At 37.5% G+C, this 23,610-nt stretch overlaps 1 protein-coding gene across 3 annotated transcripts in view; it reads right to left on the bottom strand.

The window, feature by feature from the left end:
- Window positions 1–14,847, bottom strand: part of SPICE1 (spindle and centriole associated protein 1) — a 52,909-nt gene extending 38,062 nt beyond the window's left edge. For 2 of the 3 annotated variants that reach the window (XM_059391958.1, XM_059391960.1), the window contains exons 1-3: window positions 14,323–14,749; window positions 6,557–6,655; window positions 3,564–3,611 (exon numbers count right to left, since the gene is read on the bottom strand). In XM_059391958.1, the coding sequence (XP_059247941.1) occupies window positions 3,564–3,611; window positions 6,557–6,655 (147 nt within the window). In that variant the 5' untranslated portion in view covers window positions 14,323–14,749. The other variant, XM_059391959.1, reaches the window with a different exon arrangement.
- Between the last annotated feature and the right edge of the window lie 8,763 nt (window positions 14,848–23,610).

Raw genomic sequence — 23,610 nt, 5'->3', positions numbered from 1 at the left:
GCTCAGTGGGTTAAAGCCTCTGCCTTCGGCTCGGGTCATGATCCCAGGGTCCTGGGATGCAGCCCCACATTGGGTTCTCTACTCAGCAGGGAGCCTGCTTCCCTTCCTTTCTCTCTGCCTGCCTCTCTGTCAACTTGCGATCTCTGTCAAATAAATAAATAAAATCCTTTAAAAAAAAAAGAAAGTTAAGAATTGTTCTGTTAAACTTTTCAGTTACATATATGTGTACTTGTACAATTATACACACACATACACACACACCGAGTACAACGTAAAAGGCACAAAGTCCACTGACTCATCTTTGGCAAAGACACACCCATTTCATAATACTCACGTCACTACCAAAAACTAACAATGTAGTATTTTTATAGCCCTGCAATGGCTGCAATTTGGAAGTGGGTCACTGGAAATGCAGAACTCCAGAAAAATGGAATTCCTGAAGCAGAGATACAAGCCACAGCTTAAGAGTTGCAGGAGAGGAGTTCACTGAAGTGGCTAAGGAATAGGAACAGATATTGGCTTTATAAGCACTCTAGTATTCAGAACCATGAAAATGAATAAAATGTACTGCTTTGTTTTCACCATGTAAATAAGAAATCAGTCCATTAAGAGACCAACAACCAAATACTGTGTAAGGATCATGAACACAAAAAACAAATGAAGATGCTATTTTTGAGATAACTGGGGTGATACGAATATGGACTTGGAAACAATAAATAATTATTGTTACTTTTGCTAGGTGTGATAATGGCATTGTAGTTATAGAAAAAATACCTATATTCTTTAAAAATGTAAACAGAATATGTTGGCACAAAATGACATGTTCTCTGGAATTTGCTTCAAAATGCTATAGTGAAGGAAGGAAAGGGTATGAAAAATGAAGAAACTATGGCAAAATTTTAATAACTATTACATCTGGATAAATAGTACATGGAAGATCTTCATATTTTCATCTCCATTTTCATGTAAATTTGAAATTTTTCATAAAAAAATTTTTAAGTCAGTAGGACATCATTATCCTATTTACTAACATTAAGATTTCTAGGTCCACAAAGATATACAAGATACAGCCCTTATCCCTCAAAAGCATTAACAATCTGCCCCGGGAGACTGAGCACATACAGTTGACCCTTTAATGACATGGGTTTGAACTGCTTGAATCCACATATACATGAGCTTTTTTCAATAAATATAGTATAGTACTATAAATGTAATTTCTCTTCCTTATGATCTTAATAACATTTTCTTTCCTCTAGCTTACTTTTTTATATGTTATATGTATATATAAAATACAAAACATATTAAACAGCTACTTATGTTATTGGTAAGGCTTCCTGTCAACAGTAGGCTATTAGTTAAGTTTCAGGGTAGTCAAAACTTATATAAGAAATTTCTGACTGTGCAGGAGGTGGCACCCTTAACCCCCACATTGTTTAATGTACATAATGTACCAACTATACATATAAAGATAAATGAAATACATTAGACAGCACATACACAAGGCTTCATATACACAGTAAATATGAGAACAGTTTAGAGGGGATACCAATTGTTGGGCAGCTTCAAAAAACTTCAAAATTAGTACAAAACTATAATAATCAAGACAATGTTGTGTGGCATAGGATAGACATATAGATCAGTGGAATAAAACTGACAGTCCAAACTAAACCCTTATGTTTACAGAAAATTTATTTTCAGCAAGGGTATCAAGGTAATTCAATGGAGAAAGGACAGTCATTTTAACAAATGGTACATGGAGAACAGGCTATCCATTTAGAGAAGAATGAAGCTGGACCCTTATCTCACTATATACAAAAATTAATTCAAAATGGATCAAAGACCTAAACATAAGTGCCAAAACTGTAAAACTCTTAGAAAGAAACACAGAAGAAATTGTTGTGAATCTTGGGTTAGACAATGGTTTCTTAGAAGAAACAAAAAGCACAGACAGAAAAAACAGATAAACTGGAGTTTATCAAAATTAAAAATTTTGGTGCTTCAAAGAATACATATCATCAAGAAAATGAAAAGACAACCAATAGAATGGATAATACTTACACTTGGATCCAGAATGTGTGAAGAACACTTACAACTTAACAATAAAAACACAAGTAATCCAATTCTAAACTGGCTAAGGAATCTGCATAGACATTTCTCCAAAGAAGATAATACAAATGGCCAATAAGTACACAAAAGGATGTTTAACATCATTAGTCCCTAGGGCAAATCAAAAACAAAATGAGATTCCACTTTACACCCATTTAGGAGAACTAAAACCAGAATAACATGTGTTGGCAATGGATATGGAAAAATTGGAACCCTAATGCCTGCTGGTAAGAATGTAAATAGTGCAGCCACTTTGAAAAACAGTTCAGCAGCTCTTCAGAAAGCTAACTGCAGAGATACCATATGATCCAGCAATTCTACTCCCAGGTATACAACAAGAGAACTGAGAACATATGTTCACACAAAACTTGTACACCAACATTTGGAGCATGCTTATTCATAATAGTCAAAATGTGAAAACAATCCAAATATCTAGATCGATATATCCATGCAATGTAACAGTATCAGCAATAATAGGGATGAAGTAATGACACATGCTACAATATGGACAAGCCTTGAAGACATTCTGTTAGACACTAAAGGACACACATTGTCTTCCATTTACATGAAATGACCAGAATATGAGCGCCTGGGTGGCTCAGTTGGTTAAGTGTCCGCCTTCAGCTCAGATCATGATCCGAGTCCTGGGATCAAGTCCCACATCACACTGCCTGCTCAGCAGGGAGCCTGCTTCCTCTTTTCTCTCTCTCTCTCTGCCTGCCTCTCTGCCTACTTGTGCTGTCTGACAAATAAATAAATAAAATCTTTAAAAAAAAAAAGGATACAGGTTTTCTCTCAGGGAGTGATGAAAATGTTCTAAATCAGAAAATATGAATATGAATATATTGAAAACCAATGGATCATACACATTAAAAGGGTGGATTTTATGGTATGTGAATTGTATTTCAATAAAGCTGTTTTTTTTTTTTTTATCTACAGCAGAAACCTTTTTCAAAAGTAATACTTGAACTAGGATAAGGAAGCAAATTGAGATTTGGATAGGTAGTCAAGAAGTTAGAGAAGGTAGAGAAACTGTTCCAACTAAAAAAAAAATCATTTAATTGAGACTCAAATGTGGAAATATGCATGCAATATTCAAGGAATAAATTAGCACATTCACTAGACTGGTATGCTTGCATACAGAAGTAATAGTAAATAAGGCTAGAGATATGTACAGATAGAAGACAAGAGATACTACAGGGCAATACTGGACCAGAGAGATTTGAACAGTGATTTGAAACCAAACCTATCTAATAAAATTTTAATATATACTAAGTGACATTCCTACATAACATCAGGAAGTCCAGATGATAAGCTTTTCAATTTCATATAGACATAAACAAGATTAAATATAACTAAACAACTTTCAGGAAGTACCTCTGATTTCTATTCTGAAGTCAGAAACCAAGTATCAAATAAAACATTGAGCAAATCTTAACTTTTTATATTAAACTTACCAGATCTTCAGGAGTTGCCCGATGAACTGTTAGATCATTCACAGTATTCTGCGATAAAAAAGAAAAGAACTTTCTTTTAAAAAAAAAAAATTTTTTTTTACAAAATATTAGTATATACTGGATTTTTTAAAAATAGGATTTCAGTGTTTGTTCACTTTGGGTAATTTTCTTACAGGAAAAGTTTTCTTTAAACTAGGTTAAAAAACATTTAAAATCAATTTTAATTTATTTTACATTCTATTTCCTTTTTATTTTTAGAAGCCTTCTTTTTAAAATTTTTTAAAGTTTTTTTTTTTTTTTAAAGTAATCTCTATACCAACATGTGGCTCAAACTCATGACTCTGAGATCAAGAGTTGCATGGTCTACTGACTCAGCCAGCCAGATACCCCTCAAAGGCCTTTTTTTATTAGTTTAAGCCTGGTGTACCTTTCTTCTCCCTCATGCCAAATGGGCCTCAGTTAAAAGATTATGGACTTGGGGCACCTGGGAGGCTCAGTGGATTGAGCCACTGCCGTCGGCTCAGGACATGATCTCAGTGTGCTGGGATTGAGCCCCGCATCAGGCTCTCTGCTCAGCAGGGACCCTGCTTCTCTCTCTCTCTCTCTCTCTCTCTCTCTCTGCCTGACTTTCTGCCTACTTGTGATCTCTCTCTGTGTCAAATAAATAAATAAAATCTTTAAATAAATAAATAAATAAATAATAAAAGATTATGGACTTAACTAAGCATGCTAACCTCCAAGAAACCTTTCTTTGAAGAGTTAAGGGATTTGTCTGATCATCACATTCTAGCAAGATAATATTGCTATTTAAAATTGAAATATTTCTATTTTTACATAATATATAAAACAAATGTGTTTATTTAAATTAAAATAAAATGTTAGTTTTATTATTCAAAATTCTTACCATATTTGTTCCCATTCTTTAGAGAGTTATGTCACACCTATGAACTTACATTGTTCATTTATATGTGGTTAGGTATGAGTACATCCTAGATTTTAAAGGTTGAAACAGATTCAAAAGTCCTGGGATGAAAACGACTTCCTGTCCAGGAACCAGTATTCTCAATTTAAATATTAATATGGATTCTTTTTAGTTATCTTATTAAAACATAACAGGCTATTTTTAGGTATCTTACAGAAAATAAGCACTAAATTTACCAAGCAAGTATATATTATATTAAAACAATGAATAAAACAGGGTAGTTATGTAATCCAAAATGAGTAAGTTTAAACTAGTTTTCAAACTGCATTCCAAGGAATGAGGTACCTCTAAAGATTCATAAAAGATAAACTGTGATCACTATAGAGAGGTTAAATTTGTGTGCATGCAAACAACTTGAGCATAGAATGTATCATACATAATAAGAGATAAAGTTTGAGGGCACTGTATAATTTCATAAAATGTGAGAACAGTCACTTATGTAAAAAGGCACTAAACCAATAGGGCAGGTCTACCACACCCCACAACTCCAGGAGCTACCACTGGGATTGTGTAATGCACAGCCTACACAGCTTGAAGTAACTGCCCTACAATTTGGCCTCTCAAAAGTGACTTCAGTCATTTTGTTACAGAGATTCGGTAAGGCTGGAAATAAAACAAGTTAGTTCTACATCCAACAGATATAAGAGAATTGGATCTGGTGAAACAGCTTCTGATATATTCAAAGACTTAACTTTTTGGCCATAGTTTATATTTAGCTCAAGAGTTTTCTATACTAAAACTGTTACTCCTTTCATATTAATTTAGAAAAGCACAAGATATAACCATAAGATCTTGAGATTTTTAATAATCAAAATAAAATTCAAGCATATTGGGGATATGCCTGGACTTAGTTCTCATGGGAGAAAAATAATGTCATTAATAGTACTACTGCTTAAAATGATTTTCTTCTGAAATCGCCTTTAAATATAATTTACATGCTATTTCAAAAACCATCTCACTATTTTTATCAAAACAGTATTATCCAGTTTTATCTCTCCTCCTTCATTTACCATTTACTCCAAATGACTTAAAACTACTTCCAAGTTTGTCTACAAAAAACAGACTTTTCCAGCACTGGCGATAATGAAAAGCAAATGAGGAAAATGCAATTTCAAATGGTGGGTTTCAATTATGTTTTGAGCAATAGCAGCAAATCAGAATAAATACTAAACTCCCACAGTAACCACTCTGAAGTGGATAACTTCTAAGTTATCAAATGCATTATTTTCCTTTTAATCAGTTTCATTGTTTTAGAATCACACCCTTATAATATTTTATAGCCAGAGGACAACAAAGCAATATAAACATAAGTAAGTCCCCCTGAGCCCCTTCAAAAAAGCTGTCAGTTTTCCCAGAAGTTTCCAAGTCCAAAAGAATCCCTGAGATCCCAAGTAGTCCCTGACTAGCTGCTTTCCACAACAGAAAGAAAAGGTACCTGAAGTGTCACAGTTCAAACTAAAGTACCATGCTGTGAAAAATAAAGATGCCCTTGATAATACTGAACAGTAATCAGAGTGGGAGCTGGGAGTCATATGTCCCAGGTACTTGAGACTTGTCCTGTCCTGTATCTTAAGAAAACCTTTGTACTGAAACTGACCAGCTTCTGGAGGTAAAAAACAAACAATTCAAGGAGTAAGAGAGCAAGAACCACCCGCTTTCTCAACCCAAAATGCCACTCATATGAGTATGATATCACTGGTTGCTATGGGCAAATCTTAAAATTCAGATTTCACAGAGTAGCTCCAGTTGCCTTAAAGCAGTAAGTTCTCAACGTTTAAAAAGTGGGACTTCTTAAAAACATACTCCCCACCTTCTTAAGATTCCCTCTACAAAAGAGGTATAGGTTATGTATGACCTTGACTTGTGTCCTTCCAAGACCTGGGATATGACTCGCCCAGAAATCCATTCCACCCTATCACGTTCAGAGCACTGTCTCGAGTGACCAGGGCCATGTCATCACATCTATTCCCCCAGAGCAATCTTACAGGTTTATTAACCCATCTAGACTTACATCCCATTCTTGCTTCACAGACGCTTTCTTCTTCTTCACCTTCAGCACTTTCCTTCCTCCTCCCCGAGGACCGTAACGGTTCACTCTGACAAGTGACATCTAGAAGTAATAATCATATCAAATTTTTAAAATACAAGAAAAAGTGGTAATTAAGTATCTCTGGATGGGGACAAAGACATCTAGGAAAATAAACTTTAAAGTGTCAGAAGAAAATTTTAAGCATAATGAAAGGAACAGTCTTCCAAAATACTTGGTTCTTTTACTTCACAATTAGAAAGCTATACTGATAACCATGATAAAACAGGTTTCAATAGCTTATATTTATTTGCTTAATAAAGAACTCCAGGAATACAAATTATGATAAAGATCAGAGCTAGGACAGGAGGTGTAAGCTTGTCATCAGTTACAAACCTCACAATTAACAGAGAAAATGTCAGTCACAGGCTAACAGTCTGAAAGCAAAAGGAAAAAGGCCAAGAGTTGGAGTTCTTTGTTGAGCATCCTATTACTGAAAATTACTACCATAGATATATATGTGTTTACCTAAAATAAAAGGGGCTATATTTTAGAGACAAATGAGTTATATCATTCTAGTATATTCCCACACAGTACTAAGGGAGGGTGACTGCCGATACTAAACTGGCATGTGAAAATTGCTAACATTTGCTTGGCACTCTTAAAATAGCAATGCTAAGGACACTGGACTAAATATTACCCAAAATTAGAATAAGACTCATAGTTCCTGTACACTAGGATTTTACAAAACATGGATGTGACTTTTAACAAGCAACACATACATATGAGTCCCATTCCAAAATTTCATTACACACCTAAATAGTTACAGAACTTTCCAGCGGACCCCCTTTTTCCAAATTATCCTAAAATAAGGACAGTAGGATCTTCCTTAAGCACACTTTTATTTTTATTTTTTTTTTTTTAAAGATTTTATTTATTTATTTGACAGAGCGAAATCACAAGTAGATGGAGAGGCAGGCAGAGAGAGAGAGAGAGGGAAGCAGGCTCCCTGCTGAGCAGAGAGCCTGATGCGGGACTCGATCCCAGGACTCTGAGATCATGACCTGAGCCGAAGGCAGCGGCTTAACCCACTGAGCCACCCAGGCGCCCCTTAAGCACACTTTTAAAAAATGATTAAGTAATTAAAAAAAAAATCCAAATTCAAGGATTTTCAAGAGGTTCTCCTTAGTCCTCTTTGCTTTGTCTTATCAATCACATTGACTCTTCAAACATGTTCTCTATTTTCAGGGTTTACAATCCAGCAAAAGCAGTAAGTCACATTTGAGTTGGAGAATAACAATTGTCTTATGGTGATGGTAATGAGGACAGTGGAGGTGGTAATGACTGCATTAGCTAACAGAATTAAGGTACTGTTCTTAGTAAATTCTTCCACACAGTATTTCCTTTAATCTTGACGATAAGCCCATTAAGTATTTACTATTTATTACTCATTTTACAGATGAGAAAGCTAAGGGACAAAGAATTTAACTAACCGTGAAGGTCACACAGGAAGTGGCAGAACCATAAATACCATTTTAAAAGATAGGGAATAGAGAGAGAGCCTGGGGCTCAGTTGGGCTGGGCAACCAAATCTTGGTTTCCCACTCAGATCAGGATCTCAGGTCAAGAGGTGGAGCCTTGTGTTAAGACGCCACACTCTCAGCGGGGAGTCTTCTTGAAGATTCTCATCTTCTGCCCCTCCCCCCACTCATATGTGTGCACTCTCAAATAAATAGGAATATCTTTTTTTTTTTTTTTTAAACAAACAAACAGAGCACCTGGGTGGCTCCGTCAGTTAACCATCTTCCTTCAGCTTTGGTCATGATCTCAGGGTCCTAGGATCAAGGACCCTGTCAGGGTGCTGAGTGGGGAGTCTGCTTCTCCCTCTCCTACTGTCCCTTTCCCCTGCATGTACTCTCTCTCTCAAATACATAAATTAAATAATTTTTAAAATAAACAAATAAATAAATAAAAGATACAGAAGAGGATAGAACTAAAAATCCAACACAAACCCTTACATTTATGGTCAGTTTCTCTCTCTTTTTTTTAATTCTTTATTTAAATTCAATTAGCCAATACATAATACATCATTAGTTTCAGATGTAGTGTTCAATAATTTATCAGTTGTGTATAACACCCAGTGCTCATCACATGTGTGGTCAGTTTATTTTCAGCAGAGGTGCCAAGAAACAATTCAATAGGGAAAGGATAGTCTTTTCAATAAATGGTGCTGGGACAACAGGAGATCCATATAAAAAAGAATGAATTAAGACCTTTACCTCACAATATACATAAAAATTAACTAAAAATAAATCACCAATTTCATTTTAAGAGCTAAAAGCATAAAACTCATAATAGAAAACAGAAGCATAAATCTTCATGAAGCAGTGGTTTCTTAGATATAACACTAAAAGCGCAAGAAACCAAAGGAAAAAATAGACTCCATCAAAATTTAAAACTTTTGTGCTTTAAAAAATACCATCAAGAAAATGACATGACAACCAACAGAATGGGAGAAAATATTTGCAAGTCCCATCTGATAAAAAGCTTGGATCCAGGATATATAAAAGAAACTTAAAACTCACCAAGAAAAACACAAATATTCCAATTTTTAAATGGCTAAGGGAGCAGAATAAACATTTCTCCAAAGAAGGTACTAAAATTGGGCAATAAGCACATGAAAAAATGATCAGCATCATTAGTCATTAGAGAAATGCAAATCAAAACCACAATGACATACCACCGCAAACCCACTAGAATGATTATAAACAAAAGGGTGGAAATAACAAGAGTTGGTGAGAATGCAGAGAAACGAATACTCTTGTATTGTTAGTAGGAATGCAAAATAGCATGGCCACTTTGGAAAACAGTTCAGTAGCTTCTGGAAAAAGTTACCACAGTTACCACAATTCTAGTCCTAGGTATATGTCCAAGAATTCAAAACTTATGCCAATACAAAACTTGCACATGAATGTTCATAGCAACATTATATTCTTAAAAGACAAAAAGCGGGAAAATCCCAAATGTCTACCAGCTGCTGAATGGATAAATAAAATACGGTGCATCCATACAATGGAATATTACTTAGCAATATAAGGAATGAAGTACTGATATACGCTATAACATGGCATAGGAACCTTGAGGATATTATGGTTAAGAAGCCAGACACCAAAGGCCATATACTGTATATATATGATTCCATTTACACAAAATGTCCAGGATAGGCAAATCCAGAGAGACAAAAAAGAGACAAGCAGTCGGCAGGGTCTGAAAGGAGGAGGGAATGGAGATTAACTGCTAATGGGTACGGGGTTTCTTTTGGAGGTGATGAAAATGTTCTAAAGAGTAGTCGATCAATGCACAACTCTGTAAATTTATTTAAAAGCTCTGAACTACAGACTTCTAAGGGGTAAATTTCATGGTATATAAGTTATATCCTAATAAAGCTGTTATTAAAAAGATATGGAAAAATATACCAGTTGTTCAGAAATAGTTTCTAATGTATTTCACTCTCTAACCTACTCTTCAGTTTACTCTGCAGAAATAAAAGAGAATAATAAAATGTCACTAAATCTGTTGGATGAATTATATACCCATTAAAATTGTATTAAGAAAAAAGTTTAATGATACAACAAAACATAAAATTAAGTGTAAAAAGTAGAATATAGAACTTCAAGTATAGTATATTCTCAATGATGTTAAGATACATACACTATTAATAAGCATTTATTTATGCTAAGCATTTCACATTTAATCCCACAACCCTATGAGGTACATTTTGTCTCGAGAGACAATACAGCACAGTGGTTAAGAATACAGACTGAAACCAGACTGTCTGGGCTCACATCCCAACTTTGCCAGAAATTGTAAAATGGAACTAATTAAATAGAAAAGTTGCTGAAAACCCCTACCTAGAATATACTAAGTTCTAATTAGGATTAATGACGATGGTGTCATTAACTGGTGTTAATGGTGTCAACTATTAGTCCTTTCCCAAATGAGAAAAATGGGACTTAGAAAGATTAAGCACATATATTGCTCAAAGTCACACAAATAATAATGGGCAGGTGGGAGGTGACATTCAAAATCAGGTCTGACTCGGCAGCAGCTTTTTTGCCCACGAGTTCTGTCCCCATGCTTTAATAAACCCACCTTTTTTGGGAAAAAAACAAAAACACAGGTCTCACTAAATGTAATGTACTTCCTAGAAAATGGCACTAATACTGAGTTATCTCTGGCTTGTTCTAGATTTTCCAGATTTTCTACAATGAATCCATTTTACTCTTAAAATAATTCATTTCAAGTTATATTATTTAAAATACTATACTTATTCAGAAGCTTAAATTCTACCAGCCTCAATTCTGAAAAACCAACCATGAGTCTGACAGATGCAAAAGCTTATGAGCAGTCAAAAAAGGCCCATATACTTCTTTCATTGGTGAGGCCCTCAATATAACAGTATCAGAAATTTAGGAAAAGCATTTTTTTTTAATCATAGCCATTTGTACACTAATGGTGACTTCTCATGATAAATATAATTATCCAAACAGAACTTTTCTTGAGCAAAGAGATGTGGAAATTTAATACAAACAACTGAACAAATGCCTGAGTATTACTTGTGGCAATGTGAACAGGTCTCAATTTTAGCACAAGAAAATGTAACATCCCCCAAAAAAACCATATTCACTGACAAAAACTGCAATGAAATGAAGGTAGATGCTATGGTCTGAATGTGTTCCCCCAAAATTCATGTTGAATCCCAAGCCCCAAAAGTGATGGCATTAGGAGGTAGGGCCTTTGGGAAATGGGGCCTTGGGAGGCAGAGCCCTCATGAATAGGTCTAGTGCTGTCATAAAAGGGGCTCCACAGATCCCTAACCCCATTCACCATGTGAGGACACAGCAAGAAGGTGGTGGCTATGAACCAGGAAGAGGGCCCTTACTAGAACATGAACATTTTGGAGACTTGATCCTGGACTTCACAGCCTCCAGAACCATGAGAAAAAACTTTCTCATTTATAAGCTACCTAGTCTCCGGTATTTTGTTATGGAAGTCTGAATGGACTACAAGAGTCTACTACTGTTCTCATTTTCTTTTTTTTCTTTTTTTTTTTTTTTTTTTTTAACTTCAATTTAGGCTAGCAAAGCTGGCTGTGGTTACTCTTAAGACGACCTGCAATGAATAATGCCATCATATGATCCCTTCTTACTCTTGAGTCTGGACAGAATCTATGACTTACTCGGGGTTTTTTCCCACTGTGATTTGTTTTATCCAATAAAACAAGGCAAATGTGAGGAGATGTCATTCCTGTGATTACATTATGTCACACAAGTCTCTGTCTTACGAAAGTAGAGCAAGAGAGTCTCTCCTGCTGGCTCTAAAGAAGCCAACTGCCACTTGTGACTGCCATATGGCAGAGAACTCTGACAACTGTGGACAGCCCCGAGCAGAGAAGTCAATAAAAAGACTCCTATGGCATACAGCCACAGGAAAATAAATTCTGCCAATAACCTAAGTGAGGTGAGCCTGGAAGCAGACTTTTCCCAAGCTAGGTTCTAGATGAGAACGCAGACCACCAACACATTAATCCTAACTTTGTGAGACCCTAAGCACTCTACCAAGCTAAACCATGCCCAAATTCCTGCCTCACAGAAACTGTGAGATAATGAGTATTGTTTTAAGTCACTAGGTTTGTGATAATTTGTTATACAGTATAGGAGACTAATATGTTAGCCAACTCTCAATTCCAGCCTGTGTGTGCTAAGATCACTAAGAACTAAGCTGTAATGTAGGAACAACCCTTGCACTGAAAAGTGTTCTCTTTAACATCAGCAATACAAGTGGGCATATTTTTCGTAACCCAGGATCAGACTTTGTGGTCTAAAAAAGGGATTTTGAGTCATTTACAGATATCAGATATTGTAGGGGAGCTGTAGTTCATATGCTGAAATGCAAGACTATAGAGATATTCTGATGATTTTTAGTACTAAGGAGTACAAAATCAGCATAGCCCAGAAAATCTAGGCCTGTTTGGAGAAAATCTAAAATATTAATACTTTCTTAACTGTAAATTGTTGGTGCCTTCTTACCTCTTCTCAAGCCTTTTCCAACACTAAAGACTCCCACTGCTGGAAGCCCTCCCCTCCCTTGGTTTCCATGACACTTTTTCTCTCAGTTTCTCTCCTATTCATCTCCCCTTTTTTTTGCAGGCTCAGATACCACATAATCAAAAACTTCACGCAGTTCTACCTCAACCCTCTTATCTTTACACTGGACACCCTCTCTCTTCATCCAATAATTGTTTTTTATAAGCTATCATATGCCAGACACTGACTGGCATTGGAGATAAAGCAGTAAACAGTTCTAATATGGTACAAGCTCTCATGGAGAGCTTTCTTACTTTCACTTTCTTACTAAAAAGTAAGAAAGGTGTTCACATCTTTCCTCAGTGACCTTACTCATACCCTTGAACAAAGCTACAAGTGCACTGGGCACATAAACACATAAACACACTGTTAAAATGAGCCCCAAATCAAGGATCCACATTATTCCTCAATATACCAAATGCTCATTTCCAACTGCCTTCTGTGTGTATCTCCCAAATATCTCACATACAATATAGTCAAAATATAGCTTATCATCCATGCCCCTCCCCACCAACCTCTAGTTCTTGATATACAACTGGCATGCTCAGTAAATGTCTGAACTCAACTGAACTTACAGAATTACCATCCTCCTGGTTGCTCCAGTTTAAAATCTTAGTTATTAGCATCATCTGCTACTCCTTCCTGTCTCTTAGCCAATCAGATACCGGAATTTATTCATTCTCTCATCAGTCCCCTCTTCATCTCTACTAGGAATGTCTTCGTCCAAGCTCTTTCTCCTAACTGGACTCCTTCACTCATATGCTACTTCGTTATCCATTATTTCAACAAATATTTTGAAAACATCTGCCAAGAGCCAGGCACAAAATACAATAAAGTAAAATAGTCTGCACCCTCACAGAGCTTGGGGTTTATCGGAAGACCACAATTAAAATGAGTAATCTCAATAAAAAGTAAATTCAGTGTCATGTGAATACCTAACTTACTCTACTCAGTACAAAAAGACCACTACATCCCCGTAATTGCTCCCAAAATGTTTAAGCTGAGAGTTAAAGTATGAATAAAGCTAGAAATGGGGGGAAAGAATGTTCCTGGTGGGAGAAAAAGCATTTACAAAGGGTTTGAGAAGTTCAGTTTGACCAGCAAACTTGAAAAGGTGAGAGGCTAGAAAGAGGTTAAAAGAGAAAGGCAGAGGACGTATCATGGCCTTCTAAGCTACAGCAATTTGAACACTATCCTAAAGAAGCCACAGAAGCCACTCGAGGATTTTAGGGAAGGAGAGTTATGATGAGATTTAGCAAATCCACTCTGGCTGGTGGAAAACTGACCAAAGGGAAACAGGACCTCCTTCCAAAAACTGTCGCTGCAATCAATCCTTCATCCCTATATCAGGACAGAGTATAACTCTCAGCCCTTTACTTTCTTCCCCCAAAAGATTTTAATAGCTCGTCCCTGCAGAGAGGACTCCAACTCAGCTACGCACTAGGAGCCTCTGCCCTCCTTGTGGCAGGGCTGACCTGCCCTTCCAGGCTTTGCTCCTCTCAACCTCCCACACATCTAACTCTCGCCGTCACAAGTTGCTCCACCCATCCTTTCTGCTCTGCGGGGAACCCCATCAGACTTTCGCTCCCTTCTCCACGCGCTTACCTCCACTCACTCCTCAAAACTCATTCCGGCGGCTCCTCCTGATAAACTCTTTTCTGAAAGTCCAGTCGACTGAAATGACACTCCCTGTCCCCCGGTACCCTGGGTATTCTGCCTCCCGCTACACTGCAAATTCCTTGATGGCTACAATAGGGTACCCCCCAACTTCAGCTCTCTCCCCGAAAGCGCTGCGCACACTAAGGGTGCACCTAAGGGTTGCGCGCTAGACACTAACACACCCACTCATCCTGACACACACAGACAGTCGCAAAACACAGAGTCGCGGTGCGCTTTCCGCACTAAGGATCCTCCACCAGGCGCCTAAAGCCCCAGGGAACGCAAGGGAGACGCCACCACCGTTTTCCCCTCCTGCAGGCCGGTCCCTAAGACGCGCTGGGGCTACAGGCTGCAGGTCCCCGCCACCTCGTCGCAACCTGCCTTTCCGTTTCCCGATGGCCTCCTCCACCTCCACTAAAACTTCAGGCTCCAGAACTGCCCGGCCCGCCACAGGATAACGCAGCCGACAACTTCCGGGATGTTGCCTAGGCTACCCGAGCCCCGCCCCCACTCCCTGGCGTATATCCGGTGAGGCCAGTGCGCAGGCGCCTCCCACAGGCTGGCAGAAATTGTGGGAAAAGGCTTTTGTGCGTCTTTCTTAACTGTGCTCTGTGTAGGATTCAGGGCAAGGCGTTGGAGGGTAGGCGTGTGGCACTAGCCAGTTTCTCGTGAACTCTCTCCACACCAGGCTTCACATACAACATTTACTTGCTTTCACCTTTATTTATTTATTTTTTCCAAGAATGTTTATACTGCCTACCAATGTGCCATAGACTGACTATAGTAGGCCCTCCGGAATCTAGAAACACTCAAGATCTCTGTGGTCAGTAAGCTTACTGCATGGTAGTAAACAGCTATCAACAACACCAATGTAAAATTAGAACTGTGACAAGTACTAGAAGATACTAGATACTAAATTTATAGGAGTATTTGTAGGAATTACTCGAAATCTGAAAAGTAGATGAGTCAGCTACCAGGGAAGAATAAAACAACCCTGCAGAGGGAGGCATATATGCGAAGCTGTGTGGCAAGTGCAAAGAACTGGAAGAAGTTCAGTATATCTGAAGATGAGAGAGCAGTGGGAGCTTAGTGTAAGGAAAGCTGGTTTAATAAGGCTAGAGCCAGGACAGGAAGAGCTGTGTGGGCCACGTTAAGGACTTTACAAGCATTTTATTTGAAAATAGACCTAATTTGCTCCAATATGACAACTTCCTTTAGTCCTTGGTTTTCTATTGTTAGGACATATCCATACAGGGACCAGCAAATACATTCAGCACCTTCTAGATGCTAAGAACTGCCTTCTAATAGTTTCCACTATGACTGGGGAAGTTGATGTAGATATATTTGATGATCAATCAATATAATCATTCCCTACATACATCCTCAGCTCCCTGCCCTTCTCTGAATTACTGTAATACTGGGCAAAACCACAACTCTGGCCTTAGCAAAACTACATACTAAGTGCCTACACCTTTGCAACTGAAACTGAAAGAAGAAAAACACCCAACCATGTTGACTTTCAATTCATAATCACTAGTTTTATTTTTTTTAACACATTTATTTTTTTGTTTGACAGAGAGAGAGAGAGAGCACACAAGTAGGCAGAGAGACAGAGAAGGAGGTGGAAGCAGGCTCCCCGCTGAGCAGAGTCCAGTGTAAGGCTGGACCCCAGGACCCTGAGATCATGACCTGAGCCAAAGGCCAAGGCCTAACCCACTGAGCTACTCAGGTGCCCTTAAAGATGCCCCAAAACCATATTAAACTTCCCCCTCCACTGATTTCTCTTACCCTTCTACATGACAACTTTATACCGTCTCTCACATCCAACATATCTTCCTCTATCCTCAGTTTCAGGCAGTAGTCTTGCTTCCTAATTCATTGGACACTGAAGCAATCTGAAGAGAATTTCCGTAAGTCCATATTGCTAATTCAGTCCTTATATCACATCTTTACCCACAAACTTGCCTTCCAGAATCTTAACAAAACCGAAACACAAGAAAGATGAAGAACATTACATCAGTAATGTACATAAGTGTACATAACAAATTACACATTAAATTGTTCAGAAACATATATTTAAAATATATGTAAAAGTAAATGCATGGCAACAATTACATAAAGGCCAGAGGACAAAAATGGAAGTCTATTACTGTAAGATTCTTATATTATTCCTTATGTGTATAATATTACTTGCTGGTAGACTATAATAAGTTAAATATGTATATCATAAACCCTAAAGCCATCACTAAAATACTAAATACTAAAAATACTAAAAATTACTTAACTAGCCTAAAAGTAAGCAGAAAAAGTACAAAAAATGAAACAAAGACCAGGTGGGAGAAATAGAAAACAAAAAGCAAGATGATAGATTCATGTCAGTCATTACATTAAATATAAATGGTCTAAATACCCCTGTTAAAAGGCAGAGATTATCAGTATAGGTTTTTTTTTAATTGCTTCCTATTAGAAGAAACTACATTAAATATAAAAAGTGAAGTTTAAAGGGGCACTTGGGTGGCTTAGTGTGTTAAAGCCTCTACCTTCGGCTCAGGTCATGATCCCAGGGTCCTGGGATCGAGCCCCACATCAGGCTCTCTGCTCAGTGGGGAGCCTTCTTCCTCCTCTCTCTGCCTGCCTCTCTTCCTACTTGTACTCTCTGTCTATCAAATAAATAAAATCTTTTTTTTAAAAAACTGAAGTTTAAAGTAAAAGCTAAAAAGATATGTCATGCTAACACTGGTCAAATGAAGTTGAAATGGCTTCATCAGTATTAGATGAACTAGTTTTCAGAGAAAAGAATATTTCCAGGGGTAAAAAAGAAAAAAATCATTTCATGATGACAAAGAGGATATTAAATCAAAAATATAAAAATCCTAAACACTTATTCACTTAATAAGAGAGCTTCAAAATAAATGAAGCAAAAACTGATGGAACTGCAATGTAAAATTAAAAGTCCACAATTATAATCAGAAAGATTCAAGTCATACTAGGAATGTTCTCTGACTACAATGCAATCAAATTAGAAATCAGTAACATAATGATTCTTGTCAAATCCTTCAAAATTTGGGGAAAAAATAATACACCTCTTAAAAAGCCATTAGTCAAACAAGAAATCAAAGCAGAATGTATTTTGCACTAAATGAAAATGAAAATACAGGATATAAAAATTTGTGAAATGTAACAGAAATAGTACTTCAAGAGAAATACATGAGACTAAACGCCTATATAGAAAAGAAAGTCTCAAATCAGTGGCCTCAGCTTTTACCTTCAGAAATTAGATAAATAAATAAAAACAAGTTAAATCCAAAGTAATAAGAAGAAATAAAATATAAAGATCAAAACTGAATCAATAAAAGAGAAAGGCAAAATAAAAGAAAAATAATGACAGTGATGGTTGGATCTTTGAGAAGATTAATTAAATTGCTTAACCTCTAAATAAATTGATCAGGAAAATGACCTATAAACGACCAATATCAGAAGTGAGAGCAGTGAAATATTCTACAAACTCTAAAAGAATGTATTTTGAACAACCTTATGGTAATAAATCTAATAAAACAGATAAATGGACAACTTTCCTGAAAGACATAAATTACCAAGGCTTTCTCAAGAAAAAAATAGATAACCTGAATTGCTCTATATCTGTTACAGGGAGGAAACAAGAGAGAGACATAAAGGAGGAAGGAAACTTTAGAGGGTAATGGATATATAGATAATGGTTTCATGGATATGTATGTATATAACACAAGTGATATGTGCACGTTAAATATGTGAAGTTTATCATCAGTTATACTCAAGAAAGCTGTTTATATAGATTTATTTGCGTGGTCCAAATATAAGCTGGGTGAGCTCCCCAAACCGTAAGATGCCCTGCTTCTACTTAGCCTAATTCCAGCTTCCACATTCCAACTTCCAATCAGTGTTTCTGAAGTTTTCCCTTTATTACACTATAAGTCTTTTTACTCCTCTCCTATCTTTGAGTCTCTGCCTAATGCAGGTGATGGTGGCTGAAATCTTTCCTATATCAAGTTCTGAATAAACAGTCTGTTTACTCTCATGTCAATAGACTTTGTTTCTACAACTGCTTAGATTTTTTAATGACATTGATTTTTTTTAATATTGGCAAGATTTGTTAATACCTGATAAGATCCCTTTCAGTTAGGTTCAAGAGCATGTTTTATCCAATGTCTCTTCCAATAGATGAAATTGCCTGGTTGATGATCATCAAGAGCCTATTTAAGGTTATTTACTTGAGACAGAGCGAGAGAGAGAACATGCCTGAGTTGGGCGAGAGATAAAGGGGGAGAGTCTTCAAACAGATTCCCCACTAAGCAGTGAGCCAAGCACAAGGCTCCATCCCATGCCCCAGAAGATTAGGATTTGAGCTGAAACCAAGAGTCGGATGCTAAATGAACTGCGCCACCCAGTGCCGCATAAAGAGCCTATTTAAAAGTGTTGTGAGAAGCTGGCCTTAACTTACTTACTCATGGGTATGGTACATGTTTCCCTTGCAATATTTTGCCACATCTCCATGCTACAGAGAAGAGTCTAATATCAAGCATAAAATTTCTAAATGTGTGGGCCTTCCTGTTAACATTTCATTGGGACATAATCAATGTATCTCTGAGGGAATGGGTCATATGGCCTTACAGACTAGTGGGAGTACATTTAGCCAAGGGAGCTCAAGGATTTCTGAAAGTTTGGCTAATTTTAATTTAAGGATGCCATTTGTTCTTTTGATTTTTCCCAGAAGTTTGTGGATGCTAGGACAATACAGTTTTTGAGAAAGGGTAATGATTCACAAATTTCTTTTAAAAGGATTCATATAAATTCTGTCTTGGTCATTGGATATAAAAATTGATATACCCCAGGTTTGAAACATAAAATCAAACAGCTTTTCAGAGACTGAAAAAAATTACAGCAAAGATCTTCAGCAAGGAAATGGCTTAACCCATGCTGTGGTGAGTGGGAACTGGATAAAACTCATCCAAAGGTGTTTAAAGGGACTTTGAGACTTTGGCTCCCACCATGCCTCATCTTTACAGGTTGCGTTCTGTCTTTTTTTAAAGTTTCCCAACTAATGTTGATTTGAAATTGTTAGCAAGTTTTTAAAGATTTGATTTATTTTTTTGACAGGGAGAGATAGAGAGAGCCAGAGCACACAAGCAGTGGAAACGGCAGAGAGGAAGGGAGAAGCAAACTCCCCACTGAGCAGGGAGCCTGACTTGGGGTTTGATTCCAGGACACTGGGATCATGACTTGAGCCAAAGACAGATGCTTAACTGACTGAGCCATCCAGGCACCCCAATAGTAAGCAATTTGTCTTTACTGTGATGAGCCTTTTCATGGAGAAATTCAGCTAATAATCATTTGAAATCATCTGGTGCCACCAAATGGCCATGTTGAGTGTGCCAAGGATGATCTCAGTGAAGGATATTCTTCGTCTTTCCACTCTTCCATTTCCAAATCAGTCGTTTAATGTGGGTATTTAATGATGGCCTCTTTGAGGCAATCTAGAGATTTATCCTTTGGGGTTTTAGTTAGTATCACAAGCTTGGTTAAAGCAGCTTATCTGGCAAAATGATCTGCTGGAGGATTTCCTTTAACTCTGTTAGCATCAGCCTCAGTCTTTACAATAGCCATCTCCCAATAGCCATCTCCCAGGGCACCTGGGTGGCTCAGTGGGTTTGGCGGAGAGCCTGTTTCCCCTTCTCTCTCTCCGCCTGACTCTCTGCTTACTTGTGATCTCTGTCTGTCAAATAAATAAATAAAATCTTTTAAAAAAAAATAGCCATCTCCCTGGAAGGTAGAAGTGTATCTAAAAGTTCCTTAACTTGTCCACTTCTGCTGGTGTTCCAGCAGAAGTAAGGAAAACTTTTTGTTTCTAAAACATCATGCACTACTCCAGAAACATGCTTGCTATCTGCATGCATGTTTATTTACTCTCAGGACTTTGTCTGATTGACAAGCTCTGCAAAATATTATGAATTCTGCCATATGCACTTACTTTACCTCAGGTAGATGACTATCCTACAAAGGAAAGTTTAGATAAGTGATACCATTAGAGATAGCCTAATAACAAGTTTCAATTCTGAAGTACCACCCATGAACAAATAGTACGTCTAGATTCTCAGTGTGAGTCTCCAGTAAAGCTAGCCAATTTGCAGAAAGTCCCATAACTGAAGAAAGACAATTACGGAGTTCCTCTTCTTCAAAGCAAAAGAGTGGTAGGATTCAGGGTATTGTAGCAGTGGCTAGGAATGTAAGAGGGAGAGGGCAACAAGGGGTGTAAATCCATAAGAGGTTAATCAATGGACTTCAGGATGTTGCGGGTTCTCCAGGAGACTTGACCGGTAGTCAAGTCAGTACTGCATGTGGAACCATAAAATCAAACAAGGAACCTAGAACTAATTCCACAGAAGTTTTGCAGTGGCACTATTGCCCTAACACAGAGGGTATTATCCTTTGCAACTGGAGTAGTTGTGAGGCTACAGTAAGTGATGGGGTTTTTACGGTGTCCATGAAGTTGACTTAAAGCCCCGAGGCTTTAAACCCCAGAACACTCATGCACAAATAGACAAAAGCGTTTCTGTTGTTTGTAGGGATGTCCAGGCAAGTGGGCTGTCGAGGACCCTTCTTCAGATTAAAGAAGGCTTGTGTAATACTTGGGCTCCCAGAAGAGAGTGGATCTTACTAAAACCTTAGTCATTTCATAAAGAGGTGTCACAATCTCGGAAAAAAATTACACCCCTTGTCTGAAATATTAGACCTAGATGTCATCTCAGTTATAATTTTGTGAGGGGTCTAGGATAGTTTTGGATAGTCTTTATCCTTTTATGAGAGAATGTTTTTCACTCCTTCAAATAGCCCATGCCCTAAATAATGTACCTTCTTTTGACAAAACTGTAATTATCTCTTTTGAGATGTTATGCCTTTTTTCTGTTAAGGCTAAGAGCTACAGGCTTCTATGAACAAAGTAGGAAATTACCCACATATTACATCAGAAATGAAGCATAAGGGAAATTTGGATCTTTTGGTCATTGATTAAAGGCCAAAGAAAAATAGGAAGGGGTTTCAGTGAACCCTTAGAGTCTAGCTATCCATGTCTATCATTGCCCCCTCAGATGAAGGCAAAAGGATATTGACTCTTAAGTGTAGGAATACATCCAGAAAAGGCACTAGCAATGATCTACTACAGGGAAGGAGGTAGTTTGTGGGAGAATGGATGACAGGATGGAATTTGGGGTAGGTATTAATGGAGAAGGAGAGATAACAATTGTATTGGTGTCCTGAGATCTTAAACAAATCAATATACTTGTCCACTTGGTTTCTTTACTGGCAGGACAGGAATGTTACAAGGGCTCATGTACCTTATGAGAAAGGACTCTTTATATAAGGCTCTCAACTATAAATTTGAGTCTTTTCTTGCTCTAGCTTCTAACCTTGGGGAAGTTTGAGAACTTGATAAACTCTAAATGAACTTTAATATATGCTGTTCCAATTATTTTTCCTATGTCAAAGGGGATTTTAGCCCATAAAGAGTCAAGTACAATGTCAAGATCTGTATCTGGAGTATACATCAAGTATACTGGAGAAGGAAAGTTTTATACGAAGCAGACACAAGTTGATTAGGAATTGATACATCCTCTGAAACCTCAAGAAATAGTCCCTCTGGTGTGCATTTAGTATTTCAGCACTATTTGCTAAGTAGATCTCTCCCTAATAAATTTGTAGATGCGGTATCACAGAGGAAGAAGAGATGTCAATCAAGGATCCAAAAGTTGTAGCTCAGTGCTGGGAGATAGGGACAAATCTGTGAGTTGTTTGAAATACTTACACTTTTGTTCTATGCTTACACCAAGGAAGAGATTGAACAAAGATGGCAGGGTTTAATGTAGAACAGTTAGTGTTGTTGGGAGATATTTTCTGTTTGTCCCCAAATCTCCTATAGTTTCATCTTTTTATTTGTTTGCATGATTAAATTATGATCCAATCAACTTTTATTTGAAATGTTTTGGGTTTGGCTCTTAGGAGACTTAGACTTCTTTTTCTGGCCTTTTTCTGACCCGAAGGTTTTTCATGGAAAGAGAGATCCTCAGGTCGCTTTCCAGGTTGATCCAATCGGCTTTTGTCATCCAGGATTTAGCATCTGAGGTTCTGATCAACATGCATGCAAGTTGATACAGGTCAGGCAACTCTGGGTCATATGCATCCAAAGGATTACAAATTCTTCTATGAGTCTTCGCTAGTCTTGCTTGGGTTTAGGGAAATCATTCATTGTAGCTCTTAATTCGTCTCAGATTCAAAGTTTAAATTCTACAGACACCTGCATACCTGGCTTATGGGAGGGATAGACTATTGGAGTCAACTAGCATTTGGAGGCTTTAGAGAGTTGCTGGGAAAAGATAGGGCATCTGAACAGGGGAAAAGGAAGGAAGAGGTGCAGAAGGAGGGACTTCAGAAGAATAAGGGGGAAGGGAGAGAGCTGGCCACAGGAAAGTAACTGAAGGACTTGGAGGGGGAAGACTTACTATCTAAATGAATCTAGATTATAGGTTAAGCTTGCCAAATTTCTCATTAGTTTTGACCAAAGAATATTTTAGTAAAGGAATTTTTAACATAATTTCATTTGAAGTCCTCTGCAAACCACTCAAAAAATGGGGTCCATTGGATCTGAGAAATCTTTATTCTTTTTGTTTTTTGTTTTTTTTTTTTATAAAGATTTTATTTATTTTATTTATTTGTCAGAGAGAGAGAGAATGAGAGCGAGCACAGGCAGACAGAGTGGCAGGCAGGGTCAGAGGGAGAAGCAGGCTCCCTGCCAAGCAAGGAGCCCGATGTGGGACTCGATCCCAGGATGCTGGGATCATGACCTGAGCTGAAGGCAGCTGCTTAACCAACTGAGCCACCCAGGCGTCCCGTCTTTTTGTTTTTTAAAGCATCTGTCAAATAAACAATTTTGGTCAAGGCCGATATTCCACAATGGTCATTTAAGGCCCAGGTCATCCTTGGTGAAATTTCGTCATTTGAAACATATAGGTGCAAAAATTAGAATTGTAATGAGTGTACATATAAGAAGGTGCAAAAATTAGAATTGTAATGAGTGTACATATAAGAAGTGAAGCTTCTCGAAAAGAAAAAGAATTAAACTTAGCCGAGACTGTAAGAGCTGGCAGCTGGAAGTGATGCTTGTGTACTTTGAGTCTTGAGACTCCAGCTTGAAGGGAGCTGCCTCCA

The sequence above is a fragment of the Mustela nigripes genome, chromosome 2 (assembly GCF_022355385.1).
Source record: "Mustela nigripes isolate SB6536 chromosome 2, MUSNIG.SB6536, whole genome shotgun sequence".
In the NCBI taxonomy this organism is placed as follows: domain Eukaryota; kingdom Metazoa; phylum Chordata; class Mammalia; order Carnivora; family Mustelidae; genus Mustela; species Mustela nigripes.
This window is presented reverse-complemented; position numbering and strand designations above follow the sequence as displayed.